The 14816-nt window shown below is 35.3% G+C and overlaps 1 protein-coding gene across 1 annotated transcript in view; it reads left to right on the forward strand.

The window, feature by feature from the left end:
* SEMA3C (semaphorin 3C) overlaps positions 1–14816 on the forward strand; it is a 180243-nt gene that overhangs the window by 95817 nt on the left and 69610 nt on the right. Inside the window, exon 5 of the mRNA XM_054495877.2 lies at positions 6072–6191. Coding sequence (XP_054351852.1) covers positions 6072–6191 — 120 coding nt within the window. The remainder of the gene's footprint in view (positions 1–6071; positions 6192–14816) is intronic.

Below are 14816 nucleotides of genomic sequence, written 5' to 3' on the forward strand. Positions count from 1 at the left end.
CAGCCTTTGGTATGTGCTACATGCAATTGATTCTCTTTTCCTTCAATTATCTTCCCGTGTTTTCAGCCTGGGAAACATCTAGTCACCCTTTCAGGTCACAGTGCATACAAGCATGGGAACTCCTTCCAACTGATTGTCAGGGCTTGTGGGTAGGACACAGTAGGTGATGAGTTTATTAATGCTTTTAGATTAATTACGTTTGTAGCGCATTTATTATGCATATATTTTAGAAGTATATTTTCATTAAGCTAAAACTTTCTGCTTTTAGCTCTGTTAATCATCTCAGCAAAACATAAAGTGGTAGCAATTAAAATCCATACTGCTATAACAACTGAAAGCAAAAATAAAACAGAGTTAAGCATCCCTTAATCCTTCAGATTTTTTGGTTGTATCAAATTTTAATTAACGTTATAACAAGATAACAATTATAAGAAGAAAATTTAATGTGATTCAAAATTTGGTCTTAGGTAGTAATATAGCATAATTCTGTAATAAACTAACGTTTTTAAAGAAAATAAATTTTCATGATGGGAATATAGCTAATTTTCTGCCTTGGCTAAAAAGAATATAACCTACTTCCCATTTCTCTCTCTGCCCGTACGTACTCACATTCTTACATGCTCCATTTATTTCTGAATGTTAATATTTTATTCATACTCTAAATAAATTGAGCTTAAACAATGGTACATGCTGTCAAACATATCCATGAGATAGGGCTTAATGAATGTACTGTGTAAATACTATAGGAGACGGTTGAAAAGTTAAGTAGGATTATATATATTTAGATACATATACATTACATGCACGTGGTGTCAAACTTGATTTATTAATTGTAGAATATCAGTTTCCCTATTTCTGTGACCATACAATCCTAAGCTCCTAAAAAATATATTTTCTTTTTCAAAATACCTTGATTAATTTCCCTAGACCAAGGAAGTAGAGACCAAGAAGAAGAAAGTATGAAGTATTTCTGTGTCATTGCAGATTATGGACCATGATGAGTCAATATCTTTAAAAGCCTATTCACCTGTGCTCCAGGATATACTTTTTAAACATCTATTTTTATATTATAAAAGTAATCTATTTTCGATACAACAATCTTTGAAGACCTAGAACAGTACATAGAAAGCAACAAAAAATAAACCATCTCTTATTAGCTCTTTGACCTTGGAGACTTAAACTTTCTGTGCGTCTTGGTTTTCTTATCTGTGAAATGTGCTAATCCGTAGCACTTAACCTTATTGGGTTGTTAAGAGGATTGATGAGTTAATATTTGCAGAGAGCTTAGAGCAGTGCATAGTACACACTTAATGCTATATCGCCGTTAAAGAAAGTAAATTGCACTACTGAAACATAATCACTCTTAACAATTTAGGGTATATTCTTCCAGGATTTTGTTATATAGACATAAATGTGTATAAAAATAGAATTTTATTGTATGCTGTATAATGTTAGCAGCTTTATATTTCACTGACATTGTGCCAGGAAATCATTTTGAAAGAGAATTAAACAATGAAAAGAAAGCATCCATGATATTTATTTCCACTGAAGTCTCTAAGGCTTCATTCATACTCCAAACTTTTTGTGGATTTTTACTGTGGTCAGGACCTGCACTAAGCTCTATGCAGGACAGATGCCCTGACCATTTCACCGGGTTTATAGACAATGTCAATTTTAAAATGCAAATAAAACAAATCTAATATTGGACAGTTGGATGTGTTTATTATTTTCCAGATATGATTTCTACTGCTTTATTAATATATTGTCCACAACAAGTATTACCATTGCCATTTTAGAAATGCAAAGATTGAAGCATCCAGAGGCCAAGTAACTGTCTTCAGTTCTGAAAGCTAGTAAAAGATGAAGCCAAGGTTTAAACCTAGGTCATCTGGCTCTGAGATCTGCATACTTAAATCTACTCTGTCTTCTCTGCAATATTCTCTATTGCCTATCTGAAGGCTATGGTAGGATGGCAGACCAACTGTAATTACCTCTCTGATTTCATCACACAGTTATCCTCTAACCCTTCTAGGCACTAGTCCCCAAGTAAATCCTGCACTCTCATGTCTATGTTTTCTGTTCATGCTGGTTTTTTTTTTTTTTTTTTCTGAAATGTTCTTTCCTTATGCCTTTGCCTGTGAAAATCTCTAAATTATTCTGCAAGACTTAGCTCAAATGTCACCTCTACTCAAATCTTTACCCCCAGATCAGCATTACTTAATGTCTTTCTTTCCTTCTACGGTACATTTAAAAATACAGTCCTATTGCAGTATCTACCACAGCCTGATACATAATGCTCTCCTTTCTTTAAAAGCAGGCATTGATTGAGTCTATTCATTCCACTGTTGCTAGTACCATATACAGTGCCTTGCATAGAATGACTTCAGCACATATTTGCAGGATGGAATTGACACTATTGCAGTAGTCTAGGTCAGAAACGAAGGCAGCACAATGGAAATGGAAAGGACCTAGATAATCATTTTCAATAGTTAAGTCAACTGAATTGTTTTTCCTTTTGTGGTCTTGTGTGTGGGGAGGGGCAGGGAGCACACTGAGCAACAGATAGTGTGGGAATCTGCTCATTGCTAATCAGAATCCTATAGAAAAGCTGCACAGTGGAGAGTGGCCATGGTTCAAGTCCCAGTTTAGTTACTTATTAAAACTAGAACTCTTTATTTAACCTCTCTGGGACTCAATTTCCTCATCACTAAAATGAAGTATTAATAAATTGGAGCATTGTTATGAGAAATTAAACAATCAACATCAAAGGATTAAGAGCTCTGTGAATATTAATAAATGTTACAAAAACTAAAAAGTTATATCAGTATTAATTTATTAAAACAACTGTGCATCCTGGCTAATACGATGAAACCCTGTCTCTACTAAAAATACAAAAAATTAGCCGGGCGTGGTGGCACATGCCTGTAGTCCCAGCTACTCGGGAGGCTGAGGCAGGAGAATTTCTTGAACCCGGGAAGCGGAGGTTGCAGTGAGCCGAGATCGCACCACTGCACTCCAGCCTGGGTGGCAGAGTGACACTCCATCCCCCACCCCCCCCCAAAAAAAAACAACTGTGGACTTCTCGTCCAATGACAAATTATAAAGCAGCTAAAAGTACAGGATTCAATGTTAGAGACGTATGTGTTTGTAAATCTGCTTTAGTTACTACCTATATAGTCTCAAACAGGTTATTTTTTTTAAAAAACTCAAGTTTATTTTTCTAAAAGGGACTGAGTTATGGTAAAAACCTGAATGAATATGTGTAAAGTGCCTAAGCAGCATATAGTAAGTGTTAAATAAATGTCAGCTATAAAGGTAAAAATCAAACTTTCTGGAGGTAAAAATAAAAGGTAAAATATACAATATGATTATTTCACAGTCTAGGATGTAATAAACTCTAAATAAATATTAGTCATAATAAGCAGATAGATAATATACATGAAATAAGTATAGTTGGCATTTGAAATATAAAAGAGATGTTATTGACTTCTTTCATTTTACCAATACCAGTAATTCATGATAGTACATTGACATCCATAAGACCCAAGATGAGAGAGACATAACCTGTTATTAAAGGAATTGGATTGAATTATTTCTATCTTATGGGGAAATATTGTATACAGAATCCCAGAATGACTAAACTTGAATGTGAAAAAAATATGCATGTGTCTCATTCCTCATAGATTCCCTTTACATAGACATATTATAAACACACCATATCTCATCTGTGTGTTTTCTTCAGAAACGTTATCGTCTGTAGTTATGTAATCAATTTCCAGGTACCTCTATAAACAGGTGTCAAGATAAAATGACACTGTGTATTTAACAAAAATCCTTAATGTCTTAAAAATAAAGTGTATGGTCTGGTCTATAAGGATTAATTTCTTTGACTAGAGTTAATGATTGATTAATAATAAAAATCTATCATAGAAACATCTGTATAAAATTACTACATAAGAAAAAAGTATATATTTGCTGGCAAGTAATAATGAATATAAAAGGAAAAAATGATGGAAAATGTAAAATAATATTGACTTTAATTTTAACTTCTATTTTAGCAACATTTATTTTGTTTTAGTTTTAAATAATATAAATAATAGATATGGTTTATACAAAAATAGGAGAGGTCAGGCATGGTGGCTCACACCTGTAATCCCAGCACTTTGGGAGGCCGAGGCGGGTGGTTCATGAGGTCAGGAGATCAAGACCATCCTGGCTAACACAGTGAAACCCCCATCTCTACTAAAAATACAAAAAAAAAAATTAAATTAGCTGGGCATGGTGGCACATGCCTATAATCCCAGCTACTTGGGAGGCTGAGGCAGGAGAATCACTTGAACCCAGGAGGCGGAGGTTGCAGTGAGCTGAGATCACGCCACTGCACTCCAGCCTGGGCAACAGAGCAAAACTCTGTCTGAAAAAAAAAAAAAAAAAAAAAAAAAGGAGCATACATGGTACCTAGCAGGGGGAAATGCAACATATATTTTCTGACCACCCGGGGAAAAATTACTGTTAACTTTTGATGTGTTTCTTTATAGTTTTTTATAAAAATACTTTCTCTAATATACAATCATTTTATTAATGTTCTTTGAGAGAATGACTTTGTGAAGTCATTCAATCTCAGGCTTGATTGAATTATAGTCAGCAAAGGATAGTGAAGCTAGTAACTGGAACATTCGGTGGTTAATTTGGTCACAGAGATCTGCATCTAGGGCTGACTATGTTTCTGTGCTCCTGCAAGGTCACAGTCAATTGAGAATTAGAATAATTATTTTGTTTCATTGGGTGAACAAATGACAGCCTTGCCTTTACTTGAACTGGGAGCAAGTGAGAAAGGAATTTCTACAAGAGAAGAAGGGAGTATTTTAGGGGATCCAGGGCAAAGAGAATGATTATGTCATTCTTCATAGAAGGCAATCATTATGCCGGCATTTTGTTGGAGATTAGTTTTATTTGCCAATTCTTAAGGTGAATAGTGTTTGCCATTGTGCACTAATGGTAATACGGAACTTGTACAGGCACAGGTGCATTCAGAACATGTTTGTATAATGTGTGTGTGTTTAATGTTTTAAGGAAAACTTAAGAAAAAATAACTTCTGTGCGTTAATTTGTAAACTTTCTCAGGTAAAGAATACATTTATAAAGTTTCAGGACGTAAAAATTTAGACAGTGTTGTAATATGAGAATAATGAAATATAGCATTTTACTTACTATCTGCGGTGGATTATATTTCTCTTGAAGTAAATCAGTGGAATAAGCCATGTTGTTATATTAATATATCTGGAAACACATCTTTTAACAATAAAAAAAATGGAGCAGAAAGGAAAATGTATAGCAAAGTATTGCCAAATAATATTTGCATTGATATGTATAAATTTGAGAGCATTTTCAAGTGAAGTATTAGAATTAGTCCAGATTAAAACAGAAATAGAAAAAGCAGGGCATGTATGACAACTCTGTTCAATTGCATTCTACAAGGGTAGAGATTTTTGTGTTTTTCTCAGTAACGATGCCCAGAGAATTTAACTATACCCTGGCAAATAGTAGGTAATCAGTAAATGTTTGTTGAGTGACTGTTTCTGTAATAATGTTTTGACTATTCCTGAGCCACTGTTTTTTCTTAATATTTGATTTGGTACTTCCGCAAGTTAGATAAGTATTCTCAAATTACCTTTAAGAGGTGCAAATATATTAATAGTTCCCCAAAGATATGGCCTAGTACAAACTTGTCCAACCTGTGGCCCAAGGGCCTCATGCGACCCAGGACAGCTTTGAATGTGGCCCAGCACAAGTTCGTAAACTTTTTAAAAACATGAGATTTTTGGGTTTTTTTTTTTTTTCTTAGCTCATCAGCTGTTGTTAGTGTTAGCGTATTTTATGTGTGGCCCAAGACAATTCTTCTTCCAGTGTGGCCTAGGGAAGCCAAAAGATTGGACACCCCTGGACTAATACATCAAAAGTTTATGTCACCTCATTGTTGCTTATCATACAAGATCTCAGGTTAACATAGCTAACTGAAATAACAATGAAAGTCATTGAGTTACTAACTGCTTATTTACTGATTGTTTTAGCACGGCTGTGGGAACTTTGTCCGTGTAATTCAAACTTTCAATCGCACACATTTGTATGTCTGTGGGAGTGGCGCTTTCAGTCCTGTCTGTACTTACTTGAACAGAGGGAGGAGATCAGAGGTAAGTATAACTATTTAACATTCTTAGTTTTGATATTAGTGTCAAAGATTTTTGAAACTGTATTTTAGAGTAAAAACTTGGACATATCAGTATTCATAAAATATTTTCATGCCCTTTAAACACAAAGTATATTACATTTTTTCCTGTCTGCCAAGTTACTTGAAGTATCACCTTTTGCCTTCAGCTAAAAATGCATATATATTTTTATGTGTATTATATATGTGTGTGTATATATATATACTTTTAGTTGGAGGCAACTATATAGTTTTAGTGTATATGTATATATTTTTAGTATATCTGTATTTTATTTGTAAAGCTGTAAAAGATAAAAGAAAAATGTTATAATTTCAAGATTACTTGAATGTAATACAGTAATAATATTTGCTCCAAATTATAGAAATATTGTAGCATAAACTTAACCTTCTCAAATCTAGTGTAAGTAATTTCTTGTCTTTCAAATTCAATAAAATTTTATAAATATATATCTGTAAAAGATGTATAAAGTGGGATGCCAAGTGTCTGCTGAAAAGAACTTGATGTTATTAACAAATCATACTTTTATCTTAGACTGACATCATCCTACATTAGGCTATTCCAGCCTTATTCTTAAATTAGGTAAGGTGATATGGGGCATTATGGTATGATGTTTGCTAAACACTAGTCAAATATATAGCTAATGTATAGTCAAATATGAGGCTGGTTGAACTGCAACTGTGCTACTTAAGCCTGTCTTTGTTATCCCAGTCCACAGCTGTTGACTAAGGAAAGTACATTACACCAAGAGAATTTCTACTCATTCTTTTAGTCAAACATGTTGTTTTACTTAACATAATTATTTTAAAAACTGAATTTTCAAACTTGGTTTGGTTTTATTATGCACCTTAAATATAGAAAGTCCAGTTTTTAAATAATATTTTAATTTGGTTTTAGAGATTAGAATTTTGAAAAAAATAAATATATCTACTGATCTAAAACTTATTTTTCCTTTAACAAGTATTAATCTATTTTACTACTAATATGACTGAACAATGATTTTTTAAGTTGTTTTTCAGACATGTAATTTATACATAAATATCTTTTAATGAATAAAAAGTCATTTAAAAATAACTAATTATAATTTGACCCCGAAATGAGACATTTTTTAATGTGGTTCAAGATGCTATGAAATATTAAAATTCTTACAGGAAAAGTAAAGTTATGCTTTTTGGAAGAATACAGTTGGCTGCATTGAGCTTGTCATTAAAACCACATGCCTGTGATCAATTGATTAAATAAACTACTGCCTCAGACGTCTGCAATCTGTCAGACACTTCCCTGAAGTCTGTGCAGTCACTGTACAGGCCAACAATAGCATAGCCATTTTCAGAGGACAGATTTCAAATAAAATTATTTTCCCATGTACGAATTGCCCACTATGCACTTCAAAGCTTAATTGGAAATTCTGTCCAAAAAAATAATCTCCTTTGGAAAACCAGCATGGAATACATTTTAATCACTTTGCTAAATATGAACTACTTTAGTCTCACTTCAAAAGATACGTTTCAAAGGAGAAGCAGTTTCATTAATGAATCTCTGAAATAATACGTGAACATCTTAAGAGCCAATTTAGGTATGAAGAGGGTTATGATTTTTAAGCTTTATAAAATGTAGTCCTTGATGGTTCACTCTAGTCAGAGAGTTTCACCATAACATCACTTTTATATATTTGTAGTATAAAAGCCATATTGTAAATATAGAACTACACAGTTTAATCAAACTTAGAATGGATTTGTTTTCTTTTAGTTTAGGATAAAAGATCTTCTAGCATAAAATGACCACGTGATGCAGAAAGTTTTATTTTGAGAGAATTCTTCTCTATCACTAACATTGTATTTTGTAATGACCAAGGGTGATACTTACTGCTGACCCTCTTGTATTATTATTAAGAGATGACATTTTTCACCTATTCAAACCTAATTTGAAGGTGAACCAAGTTAGGTTGGCAGAGTTACATTAATTATTCAGTTTTATATCTGGGACATTACCTACCATTTTTCATTAGTCTGTCTTCATAGATATTCATTGGCTCTAGGGGAATATTTGATGAGCCTACTTTGTGTTTGAAGCATCACATGCTTTTATTATACCCCATTTCTCTTCTATTATTTGCAAGACTGATTCAGAGCTTTCTGAGATTTCAACAGTACCCACCTAAAGAGCCTAGAATCCTTGCTACATGAAGACCTAACCATGGTTCTTCTCCTGTGTCTACTATCTTTACTCCTTGTCTTCTGTTCCTGGAAAAAGATAAAGCAATACAAGTGAATCATGACTTTAAATGAATGAATAAGACATCAAGCAAAAATTGTGATTGGTTAATTTTGCAGCACATTCTTGGAATATTACCACATCTTATCTTTGATTTCATCAGATGTTTTCATAACATCTGTTTCAACACCCGAATACCAATTAAGCTTCCCTGACCCTGACCCTCATAGGGCAAATAACTTTACCTTAGACTGACCAAGAATATCACAGGTGACCAAGAATGTCATAGCTATCCAAATTATCCTCTATGCTTTTTGAATGAAATTTGCCACGAATCTAGTCTGTTTCAGTATCTTTTTGTAGGATTTTTTCTGTTTCAGAAGAAACATTATACATTTTCTGTATTAAGTTCTTTGATAAATAACCTTTATCACTCTGTTTTATATCTTCATTCCCTTTCCTCTACATTTACATGTTTTTTTGCCCATTTAAAGAAAGGATTGAGTTTCTTTCCCTTAAAATCATTTTTTTGGTTCTGTGACTTCTTTTTTCTAATTTTCTCCTTTCTCTTTTACTTCATTACTAAGCTTCTCAGAGTAGGAGGCTGAATTTCCAGCTTTTAGGTTCCTATTCTCTATGTCCTTATTCATCCTTTCTAATATTTCACTCCTACACATTAACTAAAACTGTTTGATTAATGGCAGATTCCTCAGTGACCAAATTGACTCCCTCAATCTGTATCCCTTCTCCTAGAACGATCTGTGACATTAAATTCTGCCATTCATGCTCTGTATTTTTCATTGCCTTTATTGACGTCTGTGACCACAGGACACTTTGCTCTGCCTACTTTTTAATTTTTCACCACCTGCTCTCTGTTATTTTCTCTCATTGTTCAATCCAGAAATATTCATTTAATGAGAATAAAAGCAGAATCAAAATCATGTTGAACCTACTTTAAAGCTTTAAAGGCTACTTTAAAGCTTTAAAGGCTACTTTAAAGATCACAGTCTTTCTTATATATCAACATAGAAGTAAATTGGAACAATCTTCAGCAGAAAATGGCAGGAACAGAATTGTGTTGTCACTTGTGTGTTAGGTAACAGATGATTTGCGGCATGGGGAGTGGGGGGTGGAAAAGCTGTAGGAGATTAGTTTGAGAGTTGACATAGAAGACCACAAAAGAGATTGTTGTACTCAGGTGATAGCAATGGTGACAGAGAGTATAAAATGGTACAAGATATAAAATAGTATAGATGATGTTGGTGGATTTGGATAAGGAAAAGGAAATGATATAAATGTTGACACTTTTCTTGTTTGTTTGTTATTTTCAGCCTCTTTAATTGTGTAGTTGCCATGAACTGAGATGAGAATGAAAAGACCATGTATAGAGTAAAGATTATAAGCCTGAGTTTGGTCTGTTGAATGGGAGATCCCATGGAAAGATCCAACTAGTGACATCAAGTAGGCCGTTAAATATAAGGCTGAGTATATACACGTGTGAGTCATTGTTTTATAAGAGTAACTGGAGCCCAAGAAAAGTGTGGATTTAATTATGCAGAGAGGGAGATAAAGTATAGAGTAAAAAGAAAAGAATGGCTATGGTTGAGACTTGAGGGTCTCCTAACTTTAATGGCCAATTGGAGGAACATGAACTTACAAACAAGCCTAAAAAGAACAGACAAGGCTGGGTGCGGTGGCTCACACCTGTAATCGCAGCACTTAGGGAGGCCGAGGTGGGTGGATCACGAGGTCAGGAGATCAAGACCATCCTGGCTAACATGGTGAAACCCCATCTCTACTAAAAATACAAAAAATTAGCCAGGCGTGGTGGCAGGCACCTGTAGTCCCAGCTACTCGGGAGACTGGCAGGAGAATGGCGTGAACCCAGGAGGCGGAGCTTGCAGTGAGGCGAGATCGCGGCCACTGCACTCCAGCCTGGGCGACAGAGCAAGACTCCATCTTAAAGAAAAAAAAAAAAGAACAGACAGAGAAAGAGGGGTGGGGAAAAAAAGACTATGTTGGTTCTGGGAAATAAAAATAAGTCATTGTAAAAACATAGAAGTTTTCAACAATTCCAAGTGCCATTGAGAATCCAAGTAAAATGAGGTCTAAAAAATAAGCACTGAGTTGTGTACCATGATTGTCATTAAAGATCTTATCAATAAATGTTTTAATACAATAATTGACATTAGACGCTGAATTAAAGTGGATTGAAAATAAAATGACAAGTCAGAAAATGGTGGTGAGGATGTATGTAATTACCTGAGAAGTGTGGTTTATAAGGAGAATGGTATATGGGAGCTGAAGGGGTTGTTTAAATAATGGCATAAAGGCTCCAATTAATAAGATGAAAGTATGTATCAAAGAAACACAAGGAATAATGGAAATCTTAGATGCCTAAAAAGACGAGATAAGATGAAATCCAAAGCAATGAAATCCAAAGAATTGGCCTCAAAGTAGGAGAATTAGTCTCATGTATTAGTGGATATATCAATATAATATTACATTACTAAATATAATATGATATTTGTGTGTTTAGTAGTGAGGAGTTGAAGATATATCATTTAAGGGCTTTGCTTTCTCTGCAAAGTAGCAATAATGTGAGTTGAGAATAAGTTAGGGGATCAGAAAAATCAGGATTTGACTATAGTGGCAAAGGCTTGAAATTTTTGACAACAGAACCAGTTGTGATAAGAGAATCTTTGAAAGGCCACTGTACGTTGTAGGGGATCCACTTGTGGTTGGTGATCACAAATCTGTAATGTATTGAATTTACTTTTTTAGGTTGCCTTCTACAAAATGTTTAGTAGTTTGGAGGCAAGTATGGAGAATGTAGATAGATGTATTCCTTTAGGGTTTGTGGATGCAATGAAAAAAGTCATACATTCAAGGAATCGAATGTTGTGTCAAAATTTATTGAAATTAAAAAACTTATTGAAATTAAAAATGGAATCTGGCCAGGCACAGTGGCTCATGTCTGTAATCCCAGCACTTTGAGAGGCCAAGGCGGGCAGATCACTTGAGCCCAGGAGTTTTAGACCAGCCCGGGGAACATGGCAAAAGCCCCCAAACCGAATCCAGCAGCACATCAAAAAGCTTGCCCACCATGATCAAGTGGGCTTCACCCTGGGTTGCAAGGCTAGTTCAATATACACAAATCAATAAACGTAATCCAGCATATAAACAGAACCAAAGACAAAAACCACATGATTATCTCAATAGATGCAGAAAAGGCCTTTGACAAAATTCAACAACCCTTCATGCCAACAACTCTCAATAAATTGGGTATCGATGGGACGTATCTCAAAATAATAAGAGCTATCTATGACAAACCCACAGCCAATATCATACTGAATGGGCAAAAACTGGAAGCATTCCCTTTGAAAACTGGCACAAGACAGGGATGCCCTCTCTCACCACTCCTATTCAACATAGTGTTGGAAGTTCTGGCCAGGGCAATTAGGCAGGAGAAGGAAATAAAGGGTATTCAATTAGGAAAAGAGGAAGTCAAATTGTCCCCGTTTGCAGACGACATGATTGTATATCTAGAAAACCCCACTGTCTCAGACCAAAATCTCCTTAAGCTGATAAGCAACTTCAGCAAAGTCTCAGGATACAAAATCAATGTACAAAAATCACAGGCATTCTTATACACCAATAACAGACAAATAGAGAGCCAAATCATGAGTGAACTCCCATTCACAATTGCTTCAGAGAGAATAAAATACCTAGGAATCCAACTTACAAGGGACGTGAAGGACCTCTTCAAGGAGAACTACAAACCACTGTTCAATGAAATAAAAGAGGATACAAACAAATGGAAGAACATTCCATGCTCATGGGTAGGAAGAATCAATATCGTGAAAATGGCCATACTGCCCAAGGTAATTTATAGATTCAATGCCATCCCCATCAAGCTACCAATGACTTTCTTCACAGAATTGGAAAAAACTACTTTAAACTTCATATGGAACCAAAAAAGAGCCTGCATTGCCAAGTCAATCCTAAGCCAAAAGAACAAAGCTGGAGGCATCACACTGCCTGACTTCAAACTATACTACAAGGCTACAGTAACCAAAACAGCATGGTACTTGTACCAAAACAGAGATATAGATCAATGGAACAGAACAGAGCCCTCAGAAATAACGCTGCATATCTACAACTATCTGATCTTTGACAAACCTGAGAAAAACAAGCAACGGGGAAAGGATTCCCTATTTAATAAATGGTGCTGGGAAAACTGGCTAGCCATATGGAGAAAGCTGAAACTGGATTCCTTCCTTACATCTTATACAAAAATCAATTCAAGATGGATTAAAGACTTAAATGTTAGACCTAAAACCATAAAAACCCTAGAAGAAAACCTAGGGATTACCATTCAGGACATAGGCATGGGCAAGGACTTCATGTCTAAAACACCAAAAGCAATGGCAACAAAAGCCAAAATTGACAAATGGGATCTAATTAAACTAAAGAGCTTCTGCACAGCAAAAGAAACTACCATCAGAGTGAACAGGCAACCTACAAAATCGGAGAACATTTTCTCAACGTACTCATCTGACAAAGGGCTAATATCCAGAATCTACAATGAACTCCAACAAATTTACAAGAAAAAAACAAACAACCCCATCAAAAAGTGGGCAAAGGATATGAACAGACACTTTTCAAAAGAAGACATTTATGCAGCCAAAAGACACATGAAAAAATGCTCATCATCACTGGCCATCAGAGAAATGCAAATCAAAAGCACAATGAGATACCATCTCACACCAGTTAGAATGGCAATCATTAAAAAGTCAGGAAACAACAGGTGCTAGAGAGGATGTGGAGAAATAGGAACACTTTTACACTGTTGGTGAGACTGTAAACTAGTTCAACCATTGTGGAAGTCAGTGTGGCGATTCCTCAGGGATCTAGAACTAGAAATACCATTTGACCCAGCCATCCCATTACTGGGTATATACCCAAAGGACTATAAATCATGCTGCTATAAAGACACATGCACACGTATGTTTATTGCAACACTATTCACAATAGTAAAGACTTGGAACCAACCCAAATGTCCAACAGTGATAGACTGGATTAAGAAAATGTGGCACATATACACCATGGAATACTATGCAGCCATAAAAAATGATGAGTTCATGTCCTTTGTAGGGACATGGATGAAATTGGAAATCATCATTCTCCGTAAACTATCGCAAGGACAAAAAACCAAACACCGCATGTTCTCACTCATAGATTGGTATTGAACAATGAGAACACATGGACACAGGAAGGGGAACATCACACTCTGGGGACTGTTGTGGGGTGGGGGGAGGGGGGAGGGATAGCATTAGGAGATATACCTAATGCTAAATGATGAGTTAATTGGTGCAGCACACCAGCATGGCACATGTATACATATGTAACAAACCTGCGCATTGTGCACATGTACCCTAAAACTTAAATTATAATAATAATAAAAAAAAATTTTTTTTAAATACAAAAAAATAGCTAGGCGTGGTGGTGCTTCCCTGTAGTCCTAGCTACTCCAGAGGTTGAGGCATGAGAATCACTTGAACCTGGGATGTGGAGGTTGCCGTAAGCCGAGATCGCACCACAGCACTTCAGCCCAGGGGATAGAGCTAGACCCTGTCTTTAAAAAACAAACAAACAACAACAACAAAAAAAACATGGAATCTAACCTGTTAACAAAGTCAAAAAGAGAAAAGCCTAATGAACTGGGGAGAAGTAGAGAAGAGTTCGTAGGAGACAAGTTTTAAGAATTATTTCAGGGTGCTTGAGATAGTTATTAGGGTAGACCACATCTGCTCCTGGTGGTGACAAGATCTAGATCTAGAGTGCTGTGCAATGTAGGAGTAGGCCAGTTGAGAGCAAATGGTACCTAAACAACCTTATCAATTCCTGCAAGACGAACTCTTACTTATTTGGTCAAATCAGTCTCCAGCTCTAGAATCGCAACAAGGCTTACTATTTTTTTGTTGTTTGTTTTTCTTCTGGTTTATGATTATTGATTTAGTTTAGTCGTTACACGAATGAAGATCTTTTGGAAATTGGATTCACTAGGAGTCAGGAGACTGAATTCAAATTGTGCTATTTCACCCTTTAGCTACATGGTCTTCTGGACAAGTCATATTTTTTCATCACCTGTAGAGTGACTTCATTGATGAAGATCTTAGGATGCTCAGAAAGAACCTTTTTAGGCTGGAGGACTGTGATTCTTTTTAGGCTCTATTATTCTCTATTATGTTTAGGGAGGTCCTGCAGTAGTATAGAAATTCAAACAACTATGTACTAGCTTTATTTTTCAAGGAGTCAAAACTTTAGAATCATCTTTGTTTTCCTGAATATGATCAATTAGAAATTGGTTGTGAT

Source organism: Pongo pygmaeus, chromosome 6 (assembly GCF_028885625.2).
Source record: "Pongo pygmaeus isolate AG05252 chromosome 6, NHGRI_mPonPyg2-v2.0_pri, whole genome shotgun sequence".
Taxonomy (NCBI): domain Eukaryota; kingdom Metazoa; phylum Chordata; class Mammalia; order Primates; family Hominidae; genus Pongo; species Pongo pygmaeus.